The sequence below is a fragment of the Tachysurus fulvidraco genome, chromosome 12, assembly GCF_022655615.1.
Source record: "Tachysurus fulvidraco isolate hzauxx_2018 chromosome 12, HZAU_PFXX_2.0, whole genome shotgun sequence".
In the NCBI taxonomy this organism is placed as follows: domain Eukaryota; kingdom Metazoa; phylum Chordata; class Actinopteri; order Siluriformes; family Bagridae; genus Tachysurus; species Tachysurus fulvidraco.
In genome coordinates this window covers 7,233,007-7,255,010 of record NC_062529.1, presented here as the reverse complement: position 1 = coordinate 7,255,010, position 22,004 = coordinate 7,233,007, and the positions used below count along the sequence as shown (strand labels likewise).

General features: G+C 37.3%; 1 protein-coding gene across 4 annotated transcripts in view; it reads left to right on the top strand.

Moving 5' to 3' along the window:
- Window positions 1-3,632: 3,632 nt before the first annotated feature.
- heatr5a (HEAT repeat containing 5a) overlaps window positions 3,633-22,004 on the top strand; it is a 44,747-nt gene continuing 26,375 nt past the window's right edge. For 2 of the 4 annotated variants that reach the window (XM_047821307.1, XM_047821304.1), the window contains exons 1-13: window positions 3,635-3,823; window positions 5,796-5,997; window positions 7,160-7,371; window positions 7,580-7,688; window positions 9,155-9,304; window positions 11,386-11,557; window positions 13,271-13,416; window positions 14,689-14,938; window positions 15,780-15,926; window positions 18,103-18,353; window positions 20,032-20,143; window positions 21,164-21,316; window positions 21,539-21,638. In XM_047821307.1, coding sequence (XP_047677263.1) covers window positions 5,872-5,997; window positions 7,160-7,371; window positions 7,580-7,688; window positions 9,155-9,304; window positions 11,386-11,557; window positions 13,271-13,416; window positions 14,689-14,938; window positions 15,780-15,926; window positions 18,103-18,353; window positions 20,032-20,143; window positions 21,164-21,316; window positions 21,539-21,638 — 1,928 coding nt within the window. In that variant the 5' untranslated portion in view covers window positions 3,635-3,823; window positions 5,796-5,871. Of the gene's footprint in view, window positions 3,824-5,785; window positions 5,998-7,159; window positions 7,372-7,579; window positions 7,689-9,154; window positions 9,305-11,385; window positions 11,558-13,270; window positions 13,417-14,688; window positions 14,939-15,779; window positions 15,927-18,102; window positions 18,354-20,031; window positions 20,144-21,163; window positions 21,317-21,538; window positions 21,639-22,004 lie in introns of all 4 variants that reach the window. The other 2 variants (XM_047821306.1, XM_047821305.1) reach the window with 2 other exon arrangements.

The window sequence follows — 22,004 nt, the reverse complement described above, 5'->3', positions numbered from 1 at the left end:
AGGTTACAACAAAATGACAGATGAAACGAGCAGCAGCTTTTTATAATACAATGTCCCCTGAAGGTATGTGAACTGTTAATTTCAAAATCATTTTGCTGTTGTTTTATCAAGCAGCTTAGACCTGCAAAAACAGTAAATAAAGAATGAAGCAAAAGTGAAGAATGTCACCTTTTATTTCTTTGTGGTTATTAATGAGACGTGTACTGTTAAAATGTATCTAACAGACACTGCAGTCTGTAGCCCTAAGATGAGATAAGAGTTATTCGAGCTAACAAGCTATGGTAAAATAAATTCAAATTCAAGTTCAAGTTTATTTGTATAGCGCTTTTAATAATTGAAATGGTCTCAAATCAGCTTTACAGAACATAAACATAAAACAAATTTTAATATAAAGTGCACTATTATACAAAAACTCAAGATTAATTTTAGATATATTTGAATGTGTTGTATTCACAATGAGCAAGTCTGAGGTGACTGAAGTGACTGTGGCCAGGAAAAAAACCCTTGGATGGTAAAGGAAGAAACCTTGAGAGAAAATGCTCTACGCCTTTAGTAGATTTTGATATTCTGGGAACTACCAGAAGTCCTGAGATTTGTGAGACTCAGAGACAGTGAAGGATTGTAACATGTTAAAAGACTAGTTAGATACATGGGAGCTTTTTTTTATTTGTAAGTTGTAATTGAAAGTAAGTAGCAGCAGTTTGTAATTACTTCTAAACTTAACAAGTAGCCAGTGTAGAGATGATAAAATTGGGGTTATATGATCATATTTTCTTGTCCTGTTAAGAACTCTAGCAGCTGAATTTTGGCCTATTTATTGGAGATGCAGGACTGTAGACTATTTATTGAAGATGCAGAACAACCACATCACATAGTAATGCACTACAATAGTCCAGTCTGTAGGTCATGAATGCATGAACTAGCTTCTCAGCATCAGATACAGATAGGATGTTTCTTAGCCTGGCAATATTTCTAAGGTGGAAGAAGGCTGTTTTTGTAATATGGGCGATATGATTCTCCAAAAGACAAGGTGCTGTCTAATATAACACCCAGGTCTTTCACTGTCGAGATAGAAGTTACCGTACATCCCTCTAAACTGTTAATTATTATTCTCTCAACTATGGTTTGCCATTTGAAAATATCACCATAATTGCAGTGACCAAGGATTTTATGGCAGATTTAAATGCCATAACATTTGTTACAATTTTCACTGTTGTTTGCCATGTTCAGATAGTATAGTCTATTGTACCCTTGTATGTGAAACTTGGTACCATTCTTGTGAACAAGTTCACCATGTACTGGTTTATAGTTGCTCAAAGCTTCATTTGTCATTGCTGCTTTAGAAGCACTCCTATAGCGCACTCCTTAGTGTCACCTTCACCTGATGTCCCTTGCTGTCAAGCAGTACTCCGCTTGCTCTGGCCCATTTGACAACACAATGCAGTGTGTTTCTGGCTAAAATGTTTCATCAAACTGTTTTTGTTTTTTTTTTTTTTTCAATTTTTCAATGTCCGTAATAATGTGATGTCGCACCAGTGTCAATCATCTCTGTCCTTTTTGACTGCAGTTTTGGACTCTCCGACAGTATGGTGTCCTTTGCCCTAGCAAATGCATGTGGTCTAAAAACTTTGTTTCCCAGAGTTTGTAATTATTTTCATCTCCATCGAAACACAATCTGTTCCATCGGTTACCTACTTCTCTTATAAACTCCATAAACTGTTTCTGCAACCATTTCTGTGTTTGATAACCGGGAAAGTGACTACATTAAACTAGGGAAAAATAACATGCACACCATTCAGTTACTGTTGAACTGGAACCAGAAGTTTTTATTTGCATACTTCCAATTATAATAACACAAGTCATAGACATGACATGGGTAGTATGAGGGCACAACTATTACAAATCCCAACACCCCCACTTGCTCTCATACTATACACTATTATACACACACACACACACATACACACACACACACACATTTATATATAAATTTAGTAGTGTTGCTTGAAGGTTTGTGAACTCTTTAGAAATGTCTATATCTCTGCACAAATATGACCCAAAACCTCTAGACATTCACACAAGTCCCAGAAGGAGACAAAGTAGACACAAATATTATAGTTGGTAATTTGTACTGTAATTTGTAAAATGTTCCAATATTATATATCTAAGAGGCAGAAGTATGCAAGCCTCTAGGATTAGCATTTACTTTCAATGTGAAATTCAGGTCTATTTGATTTCAGTCAATGGGATGACAATCAGTGTATTATTTTATTTAAAGAACAGAGATAAATCAAAGTCTGGTGTTCATGCTGCATATTTGTGGAAGTGGATCATGGCAAAAAGCACTGAGTTTTCTGAGGCCTTAAGAAAAAGCGTGCTCATCAGACTGGAAAAGGTTACAAAATCATTTTGAATGTGAATCAAATCAAGTGTTTTTGTCAACTGTACAAATGGAAGAAATTTAAGACCATTGGCACATTCCCAGAAGTGGTCAACCAACAAAAATCACTCCAAAAGCAGGACATGTAATAGTCTGTTGGGTCAGAAAGGAATACAGGGTAACTTCTAAGCAACTAAAGAGCTAATGTTAATGTTCATGAGTCTGCCATCAGGTGAATACTGAACAACCTTGGTGTGCAAGGCAGACTTGCAAGGAGAAAACCACTACTCTCCAAAAAGAACATTTAGTTTGCTAAAGATCATGTGGACAATCCAGAGGACTATTGGAAATGCAAATTTTGTATGAATGAAACCAAAATTTAAAAGCAGAAGGCTTATTTTTGGAGAAAGGAAAGTACTGAATTGCAGCATAAGAACCTTATGCCTTCTGTGAAACATGTTGGTGGTAGTATCATGCTTTTGGACCATATTGCTGCATCTGGGCCAGGACAGCTTGCCATCATTGATGGAGCAGTGTATTCAGAATTATACCAGTGAATTCTAATGGAAAATGGCAGGACAGGTCTGGGAACTGCATCTCAAGAGAAAATGGGCCATACACCATAACAACAAGTACAAGCACTCAAGTCTGTGTACCAAGGAATGATTAAAGAGGAACAAAGTTATTGTTTTAGAATGGCGAAGTCAAAGTCCTGAGCTTAATCCAAAAGAAAAATTGTTGAAGCACCTGAAGCAAGCAGTTCATGTGAGGACACCGATCAAAATCTGAGTGTTGAAGCTGTTCTGTAGCTACTAAGGATTGGGATAAAATTCTCCCAAGACATTGTGCAGGACTGATCAACAGTTACTGCACACTTTACTTGCAGTTATTGCTTCACAAGGCTTACATATATGTGACTTGATACTGAAATCAAGTCACATATATGTAATGCTGGATCATAATTAATGCTTAATCCATAATTAAATGAAAAAGTATAATATTTTTGGCTCTTTTTTTTATTGAGAACCATTTGTTTACTTTTAGGATAATGTTTTTCGCAGATATATAGGAATTTCTAAAGAGTTCACAAACTTTCAAGGACACACATCTACTGTATATATGTATATAGTTATTTATTGTTATAGTTGAAATTAATATTTTTTTTCGCTTTCCCTGTATAATGTATCTTACAATAATTAAGAATCCTTAGTCACACGTGGAAAAGGTTGAGGTTTTTTTTGCTTGGTAATGAAATTTGTTCCTCTGGTCAGTGGCTTTTGTTTGCTGTTTTCTTGCCACAGTTTGAGCCGCATGTTCTCACACCGCACATATGCTCAGTCTGGCTGTGACGTCTGGGCGGATTTTTAGAACAGCGAGGAACTTTTCTAACTTCTCTAACGGAACTTTTCTAAATCTTGCGGTGTGTTACAGCAGTATTTCTCGGTAGGTAACACTTTTTTCTCCCCCCTTTTCATTAATAAAGCTCTCTAGCGAATTCTTTGACACGGCTAAACGGCTAACGATTAGCATTCTTCATTGCCCGTCTAGCTAGAGCAAGAAATCAAATATAGTGTCAACAGTTCGCAGTTAAGTTATAAATAAGCTTCAGTTTTGTGACCGACTTCCTTAAAGTGTCATTACCGGTTGCACATTCTGCTTAGCGGGATAACAACCAACTCTTACACAGCTAGTTAGCTTAGCCTCCGTCGTGGGCGTCCCGGGGGACAAAATGACACGAAAAATCACAAAAGACCGCTATAACCGGGTTATTAGGTCACATAACCGACGTTTTGTTTTTTTTACACTATGGTACAAAATTACATCCTGTGCATTAATCCTCTCTGTTAATCACCATTAAGACGAGCACTTGGGTCCAAACTGATGTCCTACTAAACGAGTGCTTATTCGCTAATGCACTAGATGTCCAAAACATACATGAGACTAATTTCGGGAAACTCCATATAAGTTAATTGCACGGGTTAAAATAATAGACTTGTTTGCCTTGTTAAAATTTTCCAACCTAGTTCTAGTTCACACTATGTAGTGCAACACACCATGAGAGAGATGGACTTCTCGTGTACTCGTCCCAAGTGTATTGTGTGTCTTTTTGTGCATTTAGTTTGTGTTTCAGCTTTTTGCAACGCATGGGTTAAAATGATTGCACAATCATGTGTGTTGCATTGCGCAATTTAGCATTGCAAACCATTTAATATAAGATAGTGAGGTCTCTTACAGACTGCAATCCAATACGTGTGTGAAATAACTCCTATAATGCCGTTCAACATGCCGTTCTGGGTTAAAATGCAACCCAATTCTGGTGTTATCGCGTTTGTTGACACTGTAGCAGAGAACAAAATCCTCATGGCAGACTGCATTATTCATAGCTGTGTCATATAAGTTTACCTGAGGAGTGTTAGGAACAGTGTTCGTCATACTTCCTTCGTAGACTCGTGTCATTTAAAGCATTGTTTCTGCAATACTGATTATACATGTTTGAAATCCAGATATAATGAGCAGTAGATATAAAAAGTCCTTGTTAAATTTGCAGCTTGATGTGGTGTAAAAATGAAACTAAGATAAATCATGTCAGATGTTTCCTGCCTTAAAGGAGATGTAGCAACAAATCTCACCTTTTTTGATCATCTTGATTTGAAAATTACATTTTACTTTTTCTTGCAAAAATACTTCAGATTGATCCATTTGTAAGGTGATCTCCTGAGTAAATTTCAAGTCATTCCACAGCTTTAGATTAAAATGTTTTTCTTCTGGAGCCGATTCTTTGTTGACACGAATTTGCGCTTGTGTATGGACCTCGTTTTAAGAACGTTTGAATATGCTGTATTATGAAACAAATGGGGTATTTAAGAAACGCCATATTGCCCAGCTTCATTGTCCAGTTGAACGTACATAGCATCCTGTTCAAAAAATATTCGGAATATTCAAAATATTCTGTTCATTTCGATGGCCTACTGTAGGGGACACATTTATGAAGTGATGTTGTGACTTTTGTTTTCAAATTGCAATTTAAATCATTAAGGCATGAGCAAATGTCTCACTCAAGCTGTTTTTTGAAAACATAACGAAAGCAGTTACAAAAATGTGTTTCATATAAACGTTACCTATTTTCATTGAGTGAATTGACTAAACTCAACTTCTTTGAGTCTCATGCTATATTTTTCAGTATTGTTGATTTTATTGAAATGTACACTATATGGCTAAAGCATGTGGACCTGACCGCTACAGCAAATTGAGGGTCTTAACCAAACTCTTGGCACAAATTCAGAAGCCCGAAGTTGTCGAGAATGTCTTTATATGCAGCATTACAATGTCCCTTCACCGGAACTAAGGTTCCCGATCATGTTCCAGCAAGCAGTTTCTCCCTCTATGTTGTTTTTGTTTTTGTGGCCTGTTGCAGGGATGAATGAGTGAGAATTAGAGCCAGTCCCAACCATAGAGAAGGAGGGAAGAAAGGAAGAAAGCAAAAAGGAAGAATGGAGCAGGCACATAGCCTGCTGCTGAACGAAGATGTGTGCAGCATACTGGGTGAACAGCAGAGGACCGAATTTGTCTTTGAGTGGCTACGCTTTCTGAAGAAGCTGCTGCCTGCTGCTGAACGGGTATGTCTAGGAATCTAAGTTAATTGATGTTGTGAGAGAGACAACAAGTGTCTCAAAGTTGTCATGTTGCTAGAGCACCAGCATGAAAGAATTTTGTACCCTGACACGTTTGACACTGATACCATTTCTCATATTTTCAATTTGGTGTTAACACTTTGTAGGTCATTTGAGTCATAATATGAATTCTGGTGTGTTCACATCTCAGGGGTGCAAAACATTTTTTTTTCTGCCTACCATTCAGTTCCTATTGAATGTTTTTGATTATGAAAGAGGTGTAAGGAGAGCGAAAATAACTCTTTTTAAGAATTTCCTGTCTTATGCAAATAAATGATTCAAGTCATCAGGTCGCCGCCAATTTAATTGATGTTAAGGTGCATTAGGTGTCTTTCTTTCTCAAATGTGTTTAAGTTTAAATAGGAACTTAAATAATGCAGAATCATGAATACTAAATATTCAAGACGGGAAACATTTAAGTTCTTTATTTTAAATACTTAAATTCTAAAATATTCTGTTTATTTCCTTTTTTTTTTTTTAAATGAAAAACAATATCCATCAATGTGATCACAGACATTTGATCACCACTGTGTCTACAAGGCCTTGTCAGTTGAACAAGGAGTACAGGCTTAATGTGCAATTTCAGCAAGATAACTCTGTCTGGTCTGATAGTGTTCCTCATATTTCCTGTGCATGTCCACCATTTTTGTGTGTCTGTGTGTGTGTGTGTGTGTGTGTCTGTGTGTGTGTGTGTGTGTCTGTCTCTGTGTGTGTGTGTGTGTGTCTGTCTGTCTGTCTGTGTGTGTGTCTCTGTGTGTGTCTGTGTTATTGGTTGTCTCTCTGTGTGTGCACCTGACACCCCATCCTAGGTTTCATAAACATGTTTTGGTGATGGAGAGAGTTCATAGGTTTTGAATAAAATTTGTATTAAAATCTATAGATATAAATGCAGTTTATATAATGGTACAAAAACATTATTTCAAAACAAAACAAGAAAACATACTGGTCCAGTATGTCCTGATTATTTTTTTTTTTTTCCCTTTCAGAAAAAAACATTTACATTTGGTTCATTATGGGTAATTGTCAGTTTTCATGTGCAGTACTTGATATTTTATTAAATGAACAGAATTGTGTAATGAAAAGATCAATCGTTGTTTCCACTTGACAGGTGGATGTGAAGCAGAACCAGAAGCGACTGGTGGAGCAGCTGATGGCTGTTCTGAACAGTTCTCCTGGCCCCCCCACACGCTACCTCTTAGCTCACTGCGTGGCTCTTGTCTATTGCGTAGGTGAATCACTTACCTCCAGCCTCACTGTGGACCGTTGCCATGACATTATCAAAAGCAAGGATGACTCTCCCAGCTTCCTGCCAACTCGTCTGTGAGTGCAGATTGCAATCAATTCTCACCCTTTTCTGTGATGAATAAAGCACACACGCATTACTTTTGTAATTAGAAGTTTGTTACTTCTTGTACTGTCACATCAGCTAAAACATAAACATCACATAAAATAAAAATCCTGTTGGCAATGCAAGCATATCTGGTTATAAATGATAATCCCCATCTCTGTGATGCTTGTCTCCTGACAGGGCAGCTGTGGCCTGTCTGGGTGCAATGTATGAGCAGCTCGGCCGTCTTCTCATCAGCTCCTTTAAGGAGACAGTGGTGACACTTCTGAAATCCATCAAGAGCTCAGAAGTAAGTTGAGTTGGTCAGGAGGCCAAAACACATGCAGACATTAATAAATACAGAGAGAGAGAGAGAAAGAGAGAGAGATAATAAGTACTCAACATTCAGAAAAGTCTACATAAAAGTGGTAATGGGTGGATGTGGTAGCTTAGGGGCTAAGGTGTTTGCCTACTAATAGGAAGGTTTTGAGTTCGAATTCCAGGTTTGCAAAGCAGCCACTGCTGAGCCCCTCAGCTAGGCCCTTAACATTTACATTTAAAGCATTTGGCAGACGCCCTCATCCAGAGCGACGTACATAAGTGCTTAAATCTCTAGCATTGGATGCATTAATACTGGCTCACTAGGTTACATACTTAAGATACCATGAGTTTAAAACATTTGTTCAATGTTACAATGAAAAAGTGTCAAAGGTTGTGTTTTTTTAATGCAAAAGATAGGGAAAGAAGTGTTAGTTGTGTTTCCTGAATAAGTAGGTCTTCAACAGCCGCTTGAAAATAGCCAGTGACTCAGCTGTCCGGACCTCTAGCGGAAGTTCATTCCACCACCTTGGAGCCAGAACAGAGAAGAGTCTTGTAGTATACTTGCTTCTTAACCTGAGAGATGGTGGGACCGGTTGCGCAGTGCTGGTAGATCAGAGGGTGCGGGGTGCAGTGCGAGGAATGATGAGGGCTTTGAGGTAAGAGGGAGCTGGTCCATATTTGGCTTTGTAGGCCAGCATCAGTGTTTTGAATCTGATGCGTGCAGCTACTGGAAGCCAGTGGAGGCATCGCAGCAGCGGGATGGTATGCGAGAACTTTGGCAGGTTGAAAACAAGCCGGGCAGCTGCATTTTGGATCATTTGCAGAGGACGGTTTGTGTTCATAGGTAGACCTGCCAGCAGTGCGGTGCAGTAATCCAGTCTAGAAATGTCAAGAGACTGAACAAGTACCTGAGCAGCCTGTGTGGACAAAAATGGCCGAATCCTTCTAATGTTGTAGAGAAGAAAGCGACATGAGCGAGTGACATTAGCAACATGAGAGGAAAAGGACAGTTAACCCACAACTGCTTAGTTGCATAAAATAAGATAAAACTGTAAGTCGCTTTGGATAAAGACAAAAGGCCTCTCTCTGTTCGGCTGTTAGATGCTTTTATTTTATATCATTCTGAAGTTTAATTAATTTTCTGACAGCTCTTACATTAGATCTAGCAATAAGTCACATCAAAGGATTTGATCTGTGTCATTAAGTTCATCCCAGTGAGTACTGGTTTCTATTGTAAAGGGACTTGTATACACTACACATGATTTAAGGCTAATTCTACAAATGTTTCTGAAAACAAGTTATTTAACAACAACAAAAAAAACCCCCAATGTGATTAAACGTTCTGTAATTCTCATTTTAATTAACATTTCTTGTGTCTCATGCTATGCAACTGTCAGTAAGCTCCACAATATAGATCATAAAATGCTGCGTGCATGTGTGTGTGTGCCCATACAGTCACAGGGGCGTTATGAGATCATGCAGTGTATAGAGAAGATCCTAAAGGGTCTGGGGGTGAGTGCATTGCCCTGTCACAGAGACATCTACAAAGCTACACGCTCCTGCCTCACTGACCGCTCTATGGCAGTTCGCTGTGCTACTGCTAAGGTATTATTCTTTTTTTTTCTTGTTCTTCAGTATTTTATGTCTATTTAATATAAATATTGATAACTATATCATACTATATATCTTAGAAATAAATTATAAAATATTTTGTTTACTGGACACTAAAACAGTAAGTATATCATTTTTTTATTCAAATATGTTTTTTTCCTAAACAATAGGATGCACAGTAAATAAATAAAGCCATAGATTTAATACTTTGTCAGGGGAAAAATGTTCTTATTTATCAGGTCCTATATAACAGTTGTATGGTCCTCAACTGCTTCTATAAACACTCAGTCATTCAAGAAGTACACCATTCTTACTTGTACAGTAATTAAGAGAGTAATTAGCATTGCTACAAAAGAAATGGCACAATGCTGCTCAGCAATCAGAGAAGGCTTGTAAGCCAATCTATAAACAATTGGAATTCATCGTTCGCTACAGTGACATTTCTCCAGTCTTAGTAGTAGTGAGCATTCCAGAAACTTAGTAGAAGGTCAGACCATTAATGCTCGTGATATAGAGAGAACCCCAAGAGCTGCATCATGTGAACTCCAGACCTCTATAAGTCTTTTAAATATTTATGATCATCACATCATCACTTGATAAATTGTTCTGGAAAAATATACTTTAGATTTGGTGAGACAATTGCTTGATCGTCATTCACAGAACAATGTCTGGTAACAGAAAACTGAAAACAATACATCACCTAAAACACTTCATAACAGTTTACATGCAAGGTGGTGGAGGAGTGATGATTTGGGCTTGGTTTGCAGCCAGAGGAACTGGGAAACTTGCTGTCATTGAGACACCTCCGGCAGCTTATGCTGAACTGAAATTGGGTCATGCAACAGGACAGTGGTCCTAGAACACACCAGCAAATTGACATTTGAATAGCAAAAGAAGAAAATGATTAAGGTGTTGAAATGTCCGAGTTTACCTCATTGAGATGTGTTGACAGGATCTTAGGAGAGCTGTGAATAAGTGTATGCCCTCAAACATCAATAAACTGTAAGCAATGTTATGAAAAGAGTGTGACAAAAATTTCTCCAAAACCAGAGGTCGGCAACCTTAAACACTTAAACAGCCATTTGGACCCGTTTCCCAAGGAAAAAAAAAACACAGGGAGCCACAAAACCCTTTTGACATCTAAAATGAAGATAACACCACATATATCGTTTTTTACCTTTATGGAAAGTATAGAAAAAACTGTAGTGTGTTGCATTTATGTAATCAACGAACTGCTACCGAGTAAACAAAATTTTATTTCTGCAGGCAAACAAAAATATTTTGAACAGTTTGAACTAACCTTAACAAAAAAGATGCTGGTTTGAAGGTTACTTTCAAATAAAATGTTCAATGTCTAATTGAGTCCTCTTCGTATTCATGACATCAAAATTTTAACTTGCCGGCTGCAACAAACCAAAAATGCGTCTGCTTCTGTGTGTCAGGTTTCGCAAGTCGGCAGTTATGACGCATATTTTGAGCGACAAACAAATTAAACATGGTTTGTTTTAATGTTACAAGAGCTTCATAATCTTAGTATTTAGAATGACATTTTTTAAAAAACGAACAAACTAAAATAAAATAAATTTAAATATTTATTTTCCAAATCTACAGAGGGATGAAAGAGCCACTTGTGGCTTCGGAGCCGTGGGTTGCCGACCCCTGTCCAAAACAATGTTTGGCTATTTTTACCAAGTGTTGGTTTACGTCTTTAGGAAAAAATGATGACACTGAGATTGGTTGTGTGTTTTTTTTTTTTTTTTTTGTCTGGCACCCGAGGATATTTTGGTTATATAGTACATGTTTAAACAAAATGTGCACATAACTAGATTGCTCTTATTACATTACATTTTGTGCCCCTTTTTTTGCTTACGTATGTAATTTTCTGGCAGCCAATAATGAATTGAGCCAACAGAGTGGTACAGGTATTCCACTTAAACTCCACTTAAACCAGACAGCTTTATTTGAAGTACTAGTTTGTTGCGTAACCCAATTTTGCTAGTACACTAAAAAGTGATAGCATTCTTTTATATCTGAAGTGGTTTTTGAATGTGTGTGTTTGTGATGTTTATTTTTAGTGCCTGTTGGAGCTGCAGAGAGAAGCTGTATTCCTGTGGTCTACAGAGTTGGAGAACATGGCCCTGTTGTGCTTCAGAGCATTTGATGGCTCCAACTATGACGTGCGTGTCACCGTGTCCAAACTGTTAGGCACCTTGTTCGCCTCAGCACTTGAGCCCAAACAAAGCATAGGTAGGTTGCATCATTCACCAGAGTAGGGAGAGGTTTTTAAAAACACATTTGCCTCTCAAAGGCTACAACAATTTAGTTTGTTTTGGACTGCAACTTTTTTTAAATAAATGTATGTATTTATTGCACAATCCTTTGCACATATAGTGTATTTTTATGCAGCTATTTAATAAACTTAAATAATACTACAGCACAAATACTACTACAATACAACAATTTACTGACTAATGTTTCAGATAATTTGTCACAGCATGAGTATATATTCAAGGGATTTGTCAACCAAGTGAGACAACCAAACAGATGTCAGTATTCTGTACACTTTTATTGGTTCTAGACACTTTTTGTCTTGCATTTTTTTCCTTAAAAGATTTAAACAAATCAGGACATAAGAAAAACCCAGTTTTGGGGTTGATACCTCAATACCTGGAATAAGTAAATTAATGATTCTAGTACTTGTAGTACATGTAGTGGCATGTGGTAGCCTAGTGGTTAAGGTCTTGGGCTACCAATCAGAAGGTTGTGAATTCAATCCCAGGTCCACTAAGATGCCACTGTTTGGTCCCTAAGCAAGGCCCTTAACCCTCAATCGCTCAGTTGTATAAATATGAAATAATGTAAGTTGCCCTGGATAAAGATGTCTGCCAAATGCTGTAAATGTAATGTAAATGTGTTCTCGCCTGGCACATTTGTACTTTTTTGTTAGCATCATTTTTGCTTGTTAATTAGCTTTGATTTGTTTTTGTGCGCTTGTTGTATTTGTCTTATGTTTATTGTTAAAAGTTTTGACAGTGGGAAGGAACTTGAGTACGCTCATTTAATCTTGGTATTATGATATTGTCATAATATCATATAACACAAAATATGATAGTTGGTTGCAAAAGAAAAACATTTTTTTGGCACTAGGTTTTACTGTAGTGTTTTGTTAGGTAAGGGTGTATTTTATATTAGTAATACATTGTTAGTTTGTTTAGAATAGCTTTTGTTTGATGTGGCTTGTTACTGTCAGACAACAATCCATAAGAGAGGTGTTATGTCTCTATAATGGCTGATGTAAAGAACATCTTGTGGAAAGTCTTCCTAGAACAGTGGAGGTTCATATAAAAAATGGTCCTGAATGGGAATGTATTAATTAAACATGATAGTTTATGATTATCCATAATCCATGTTTTCTATTGATTAAAAAATGAGCAGAAAAGAAATATGTGCAGAAACCTGAAATTAACTGAATATCAGGTCAATATTTTAGCCGGTAGCCTGAATGAGGCAGCATTCACTATGGCAATGGGCAAAATTCAAAGGCTATGAAATTTATTAAACTTTGTGTTATGAATTACTTGGTTATTAATGCACAGGTTTTTCAAAAATCCTGTACACAAATATCTAATTGTTTATAATGATTACTTGGTAATCACTATAGCTATTTTTATGTTATATTAAAGTAAACAGTGACACAGTGACACAGACGCGCACAAACCAATGTTGTAGGACAGTGGTGGTCTAGTTTAAAATTGTTGCAGAGCAATTGAATGCCTTGTTTAAGGAAAATGGCTAATGGGCCTAATATGCAAGGACATTTTACTTGAGCTTCTGTCCATTCTCGTTCATATACATAAAGCTCGTCCTCAGAACCTGGCTTGTCCACATGTGATCCGGTAGGTTTGCTCTCCTTGTACTGCTGTTGGTTTCTTATTTGTGTTCCTGTCTCCCCTGCTGCAGCTTCTCGGCCTGTCACCTTGGATGACGTGATGGAACTGGTGTCCAGTGGCTTCCTACGACGTGGAGCAGGTTTCCTGCGTGTCAGCAGCGACATGCTGAAGGGCACCAACTCAGTGAATGGAGACTTGCGTGTGGGCATCACACAGGTCAATAAGATCAATTGCATGACACCGATGGATTTTATAATTCAGTGCAGTTTAATAGCTTGTGCTTTTCAAATGCCTGCTTTTTAAAGTCATAGGTGAAAGGTGAGGAATCTAGGAAAAGCTAAATCAGTTGATTTAGCAGACGCTGATTCTATTTTTTTTTTTTGCCGTTCACTTCAGGCACTTGATTTTGAGATCAAAAGATGAATGAGACAATAGATCAAGATTTCGGCTTTCATTTGCTGGTACTTACATCTAGATATGTGGTTGGGGATGTGGTAGCCTAGTGATTAAGGTGTTGGACTACCAATCGGAACGTTGTGAGTTCGATTCCTATGTCCACTGCTGGGCCCCTGAGCAAGGCCCTTAACCCTAAATTGCTCAGTTGTATAAAAAAAAAGAGATAAAAATGTAAGTCGCGCTGGATAAGCGACTTATTTTAATAATATTTATTTATTTATTTATTTATTTATTTATTTATTTATTTATTTATTGTTTACTCTGCAAATTACTACAAATATCTGCAAATTACTGCAAATATCTTACACATGCAATAACTTCATCAAACTGGCATTCCACAGCAACTACCAATGCATTTTTCTTATGTCACTTGTTTGTTTTGGGAGTTTCTGCCTTCAGTCTCCTCTCCTCTTTCTCTGTAAGCTGTAAGACAGAATATTTCTTAGAAATAGAGTTCTTAATTCATTGTGCTACTACCATCATGAATACCAGATATTACATCATGAGTAAAGATTAGTGAGGCTGTTGCTGAAGCCCAAGACACTACCTCCTTTTTTGGTGACCCAAGTATTTGTATGTATTGGATCATGAGCAGATCCTTTCATTTTCCATCTTTTGGTCTTTCCATCGCTTTTTTTTTCCCAAGACATTTTGTCTTTTGTGTTGGTTCAAAGCAATTACAGTCTGAAACCTAAGCAGCTGGATAATCTTCTATTACACTTGTTTATGTGTGCCTGCCTTCAAGCCAGGACAGAGTTCCAATTACATTTTTTATTCAAGAAAATGAATGAGAAATGTACGCACTTAGTGTAAATCAGTGTAGACTTATTTTTGTAAGGTAGCTTTGTAACCGGAATTAGGATTATTGAAATAATTAATTATATCTGTATCAGCCAGTGCTTCAGTATTATTTAGGTGTGATGTGGCTGCTGTATTTGTTCCAGCAAATCCATGTCCGCTTATTCTTGTTTTGATTTTACACGTGATTATGTATGTATATGTGTGTGTGTTTTTTTTTTTTTTTATTCTCAGGCATGTGTCGTGTTTATCTCTGCTCTGGGTGGGGCATGGTTGGAAGCAAATTTCCCCACCCTGCTTTCCCTGCTCATGGAGCTGGTGTGTGATGCACGGGTTAGTGAGAACCTGGCTGAAGCTGTCTATTGCCGACGCTGTGTCTCTTACATCCTCAGAGCGTCTGTAGGCAGCCTACTGGGAGAGAAAGCTCAGATAGCAGTGGCCAAGGAGCTCTGCCTGGCCATCAGCAAACAGAAGAAGACTCTAGGTAAGCTGCAGGAACAGTTTCTGATATGCGAGTATGCAGCTGACCCTATGTAACCAAGTATTTGATTATTCATTATAAATAAGGCACACCCAAACCGATTAATTCCAGGATGGCTGAATGAGGAGTGGAATATTTTCCTATAGTCATGGGAATTATCAGTATTTATAGCATTAGTACCAAAGCCTTTGGCCATGACACCCAATATAGTTCTCCAAGGTGTGTGTGCTTGTAAGCTCACAAAGTTTTATCTTTGCACAACCCTCACAGAACTGGTATTCGTCATGCTGAGGCCGTCTATTAGACCAGGGGTTTTCCAGTCTTATCTGTGGTTGCTGTCTTTTTTGCAGGCTTCCTTTTTTTTTTTTTTTTTTTTTAGCCAAATTGTAGCCACAGCTGATATATGATATGGAGACTAAGATGTACTGATGAAACAAGTGAAATCTGATGTGGGTCCTGTTTAATTGGAAAAAGAAAACCTGACGCTGCCCCACCGTACTAGACCGTAGAAAATAATTATTATAAATAACATAGCAAGTTGTTGTTTATTATTGTTCGGCTTTCATGAAAAGCCTTATGCATTCGAAGATAAAACTTCATCCCAACCATGAAGTATGGTGGTGGTAATGTCATGGATTGTTGCTGCTTTGTTGCCTTGGGTCAAGGGTGGCTTGCCATTATTGATGGACCTATGAATTCTAGGTTTTAAACAGGAATCTCTTCGCCAGAATGCTCAAGTCAATGTCCAGACCTTATTCCCAATAGAATTGTTGTAGAAAGACCTTACAGCGGTTCATGCAAGGAAGTCCACCTAAACTGAGGCTATTATGTGTCTGTATGTCAGATTCAGGGGGCAACATGGAGATGCAAGAAGGAAGCATAGCTGTGGCAGCCAATCCACACATGCTGGTGTGTGTCCTGCTGGAGCTGGGCAGTGTGATACAAGACCTGGGGTCTTGTGCTGCACCACTGATGCATGACAGCAGCACAGGTCAGTTAGCCCCAATATACAAATGCTCTGCATGAAAGACCAAAGAATGTGCAATTTCTGCCTAAATGTTATTTTCTCAGTGGGATCACATGTTTGCTGTTCTGTAGAGCATTTCTCTAAAGTTACAAAACTTTATGTATATTAGATGTAAATTCCTACAAGAGCAGCTTTATAGAAATCAAAAATGCTTAGTTAAAGTGTTTCGAAAGGATGTTCAATGTGTGAATAAAAGGCAATAGGACTTCTGGATTAAGCATAAGACCATCTTTATGATTGTGAAAGTGAAAATCTTTATACTATTGATCTGTAGAAGAAATGCTTAGAAGGAAAACACAAGATGGGTCACTGATATAAAGTGGGCTCAAAGGTCTGAGACCATGCTGAAAATCATTTTGTCTTCATTTTAAACTGGAAAGGGTTAGGGTTAGAATTTTAATAAAAAAAATCTTTAAAACAAAGAATGTAAATATTCTGTATCTTGAATATGTAATATACAGTATTTTGTACTAATTCTAGAACAGATTTGTGATACCGACCATGCTAACTGTTTTATTTTTAATTACAAAGGGTCAGATTTAACTCAGGCCTAATCTCTTCCCACTGAAGAATGTGTTCAGACAACAATGCAATGGATTTGATTTAAAATGGCACACAAGTTTTGCACAAAATTGTTGGGTCCATGCCAACTCAACTCCAGACTGTCATTAAAGTAAAAAGGGACTTGCCAAATGTGAATATACTTTGAAATCGATGTTAATATTTCAGAGATTCTACTTTTCACATATTATTCGAAAATAGTTTATTAAAGTTGAAAAGAATGCACGGTTAGGGTTGGGTATCAAAAGAAATTTTCCGATTCCGGTTTCAGTTCTACCTTACGATTCCCGGTTCTGATTCCGATTCCATAATAAAAGAAATGTAAAAAAATAATGCACAATACTTAAACAATTCCATTTATGTTTATTAATCACTCTTTAAATATTTTGAAACAGAGCATTTCAATTCATATCTATTTAAATTTAAATAAATCCAACATCAAATTTAACATCCAGAATTACAACTTAGCAAAACAGTTAACAATTTTTCTGAAGAAAAATGAACATGTCTGCTTTCTCTGAGAGGAGACCAGAAGCCTCCCTGGCTTATTGTGTCTCCAGCTGTGGAGAAAACTTTCTAAGAGGGGGTAGATTTGCTTCATTGTTGTAGCTTTGGAAATGAATCCACACTTTAGACTTTTTTTTTTAGACATGTTTAACACAAAGCGTACCTCAGCACAGCAGCGCGAGTGACTGATTTCTGTGGTAAGCTGCGTTAATTTGGTTACGTGACTGTAAACAGTGTAAACAATTAATATTCATGAGGTAAGACATGACTATTTAAAGTGACCGCTCCCAGGGCTTTGCCCGTCATCGCATCGGAACCGCGTTTGGAACCGAAGCTTAAAAATTCCAGTTCCGGTTCATGTTGAAAAACAGAACCGGTTCTGAATGAGAACCGGTTCTCGGTTCCCAACCCTATGCACGGTAGATGCAGTTCCCCTAGAGCTCTCAGACTGTTGGATTCCATAATATTTAAAATGATGCTTCACTTAACATGTATTAATAAAGTTAAGTTGCTTGATTAGAAAACATAGAGAGCTGTTAGTGCTCCAAGAGACATGAGACAAAATAACGTTTAGGCAATTGTTCATCCATGTCGCTATGTATTTTTTTTAGAATAAAGATTCCTCCGTGGAAATGGTGAATGATGAATATATATATATATATATATATATATATATATATTAATTTTGTCAAAATCAAAGTTCTTGGTGATGTAAATGATGACTAAAGCAGTAGTATTAATTCTGATGTGTATAGGGCTATCCTATTTGCTCAGGTTTAGCCAAATGCTCAAAATTCGGAAGCTTATACAATGATATTAAAGTTGAAAGTCTGCAATGAGCTCTTATTTATTATTTGATTTAAACTGTATTATATTGAGGTAGACAGCTAATATATATTTACTTCAAAATTGTCAAAATACTTATGGACCTGATTGTGTGTCAGAAAAGCTTGTATTGATAATAGTGGCATTTGAGCTTTTGTTTTTGAGCTTTATAAAGACACAATACTTCAAAACAAGGTAGTTTATCGTTCATATCTTGTATTTTTTTCTTTCTTTCTCTCCCGTTCAGCAATGTTGGATACTGTGATATCTGTGCTCCTTCACTCCAGCTTATCTGCACGGCTGGCAGCTGCCTGGTGCCTGCGCTGCATAGCCATTGCGCTGCCTGCTCAGCTGGTTCTGTTGCTCAACCGTTGTTTAGAGAGACTTAATGCAATGAAATCTTGTCCTGAGGCTGTAGCCGGGTATAGTGCTGCAACTGCTGCCTTGTTGGGTGCAGTACAACACTGCCCATTGGGAATACCACATTCTAAAGGCAAGGTAAGCCAAATTCAGAGACATCTGTCATGACACAAGATTAAATTATGTGGTTGGAACTTCCCAGAGTAGCACTTTACTCTCTACACTGTGAATACTAAAAGGTTTCTATTCTAATAAACAGCACTGTTTTTGTTAATTACAGTTAGAAAAGTGTAATTGTGGAATAACTCTGTTATTCCTCAAAGGGATAAAATGGAGCAATACATTTATTTCCTTTAACAGATTTTTTTTGTAAATAATTTAGCACACTATGGCCACGTTCATACTGCAAGTCTTAATGCTCAATTCGGATATTTTGCTCAGATCTGATTTTTTTTTGGCTGTTCACATTACCTTTTTAAAATGTGGCCTATATCAGAAACCAGTGTGAACTGTTAGCTGTTTCAAACTGACCTGCATGCATAAACGAACAATAACAATGATGTCACACGCAGCACGCCATTGCGCTAAAAAGTTGGCGAGGTTATTAGCCACGTTTGTTACTCGCCGGCGCATAATTGTGACGAATGTCGATGTAGATTGACGTAAAAGTCGCATCAAATCCGCCTTGGTTGTTCACACTGCGGCCACATTGGAAAAAATCAGATTTGGGTCTGATTCAGGACCACATATGGAAGTGGTCTAAATCTGAATTGAAAAAATCAGATCTGGGCCAGATTTGAGTGTTCACACTACTCCTGAATAAGTCTGACACTTGACCTCAAAAATCAGATTTGGCCACTTTTACCTGCAGTGTAAACGTGGCCTATAATGAGTTTCCCTTCCCTTAAATATTTTGAGCTATTTGGTGTAGATTCCTGAGAGTTGACTAAATGCAGAAACTTACATATTCACCATTTGTTTTGTACGTGACATACGTTTAAATCTGTGTGTGCATTTAGAATGTACCTTTCAGATGATTGAAGATAATCTAACACATTTCAAAGGAGTTGTCGCAGTGCTATTGGTCTACCCGTTTGACAATGGTCTGGCCCAATTACAACCTGGATTGTTACCTATAATTTGTTTCAGACCTGTTGTCTAAACCTCCATCTAGGTCTTTCTCTAGTAAACTACATACAACAATGAAAAATTTAAGAGAGCATTCCAAATTGTTTTTAAATCAATATCACTACGTGTATGCAAGCCATTCCATTCCAGTGTCTGTTGAGGCACACCTAGTTCTGCTTAACGAAGTAATGTTTAAGTAATCATCTGAACCAAATCTTATTTAATTGAGGAAAAGGCCCAGCTGACCATGCCAGAAGAGTTGGAAAGAAAAGTGTTACCGTGGGATACACAAAGCGTCAGGTTGCTTCCATTCTTAAAATGTCAGACAATGGTTCATAAGAACAAGGTCAAGCTGCAGACATTGGAGACAACAAAGCTACAGATCAGCAGAGGGCAATAACAGCTTTGCACTGGCCGGGATGAGTGCAAATTTTTTTTTCGAATTTTTGCTCTAAAAGCCTATATTTTTCTTTGGACTTTAGGAGAAATGTTCTTTTGTAGTTTATAGAATAAACCAAAAAATGCTCATTTTACTCAAGCAAAAACCAGAGAAACGGATAAGTTTGCAATCGTCTTAATATTATCCAGAGCTGTACATCTCAAAAATATGCCGTTTTGTTTAAAACACTGTATTTTACATCATTTTTACTGCATGTATAGAAGACTAAATGTATATATGTGTGAACAGGTGGTGATGAGCCTGGCTGAAGATTTATTGCGCTCGGCGGCCCAGAATAGTAAAATCTCCATCCAGCGAACTCAGGGAGGCTGGCAACTACTCAGTGCACTCAACACCTTAGGTAATCATGTATGTTGTTCATGGAAGAAGTATTTCTTTAGTAGCATCCAGTTGTCATTATCATCACTTCAAACAGTGCTGCAATTCTTAAGACTGTTCACATACCTGTTGTGTTTTGTACGTGACACCTTTAATCTGTAATCGTTAAGACAAATATACATGAACGGAGTTATTGCAGTGCTATTGGTCTTGTACCCATTTGACTGGTCCGACCCACATGATCTTGGACTGAGTACAGTGTGGATTGCTACCTAAGATTAGTTTAAGCACTGCTAAACCTTTCTGAATAGGGTGAATAGATATTTTGTTAGTAAAAGAGAGTAGTGGCAACAAGTTATTATGGGGCTTCCTATTGGACTAAATGTCTTTTTGTGGCTTATAAGCGCACCTGTCTATGTTTGTCAAAATTTTATGATGTCTTATGACAGACACTCCACATTACAGTAGTAACATACACTTTATTGCTGTAGGAAATATGCTATATTTTTTGTTATTAAATATAGTAATCGGAAAAACTTAATCTCTCTAAGTTGTTTAATATATGACTTTATAATGTTCTTGTACCGGACATCAAGTAATGTTCTACTCACCCTAAAACTTGCTAAACAAAATGTTTGCAGATGGTCATAAGTATTTATATAAACAGCAACAACATGAAGACAAAGAATTTACACAGAAATTATTTATATGATTCATCACATATTTCACACCTGGGGTTAAGCAATTTCACCAAATTGTTCTATAATGAAAGCCTAAATCCTAAAGCCTAAATCTACAATACATGATATTTATCATAGTATTTAGGTTTGCCCATAAACTGTCAGCAAACCAGTAGTGCTGCATTAAGTAAAGAGTAACATAATGATTATAACAAGATTAACATAAAGATTTAGATTTTAATTAAAAAAATTTTTTTATTGGTTTAAAAACAATTATAACATGAAAAAACTTTACTTTTTTATTTTATTATTATTATTTTTTATCACATCCCAGCCAAATTCTCACCACAACCTTTCTTTAGGACCCACTGTAGTGAGCCATCACCTACCTAGAATGCTGTTGCTGTGGAAATGTGCCTTTCCCCAGTCTGTTAAGGAGCTGGAGAGTGAACTCAGGCGTGGAGACTCGTTTACATGGCAGGTAGCTCTGGAGGGCCGGGCAGGGGCACTGTTTGGTGAGTGGTGACTTTAAAACCCATGAAATTGGCATTTTAATCTTATCTTTGAAATGTTTGTAAGAAAATAACCAGATATCATGTACTCAAGCTATGAGTGCTTTCAAATGACAATGGATTACTTTTGATTATTGTTTTTAAGACTGAATATGAATACTGTTTTGTACACTTTTGCTGTCATGCTATTTTTTTTTATCTATGGACATGCTTTTTCCACATTAGCAATGAAGAATCTGGTTATTAACTGTAGAGATCACCTCAGCGATGATGTTATTAGTCAACTGCTCACTGTTCTCTCATGTGCTGTGGGCCTGCTGACTCTGTGAGTGCTTTACAAATTTATAAATGTTATAAACTGTTTAAAAATTATCCACACTGCTCTAAACCAGTCATGGTGGTATAAGTCTCTTTAAACTACACTTAGACTAGTGATGACTATGGGTGGTAACCTGCAAGTAACAGGGTAAAAAAAAAAAAAAGGATATACATGCAGAAACCTGGGAACCTAACATAAAACCTGCTGCCGGCATCATAGAGTGATTTCAGGAAGAACCAGAGCACCATGTTTATCACAGTAAGACAGCTACACGAAAGTGTAGTAAACATATCCAAACACAGTTCCATGACAAGATGCTCTTGTGCCCATGGTGGGACAGGATCTGGTGCCTTCTAAAGTATGCACTGGAGC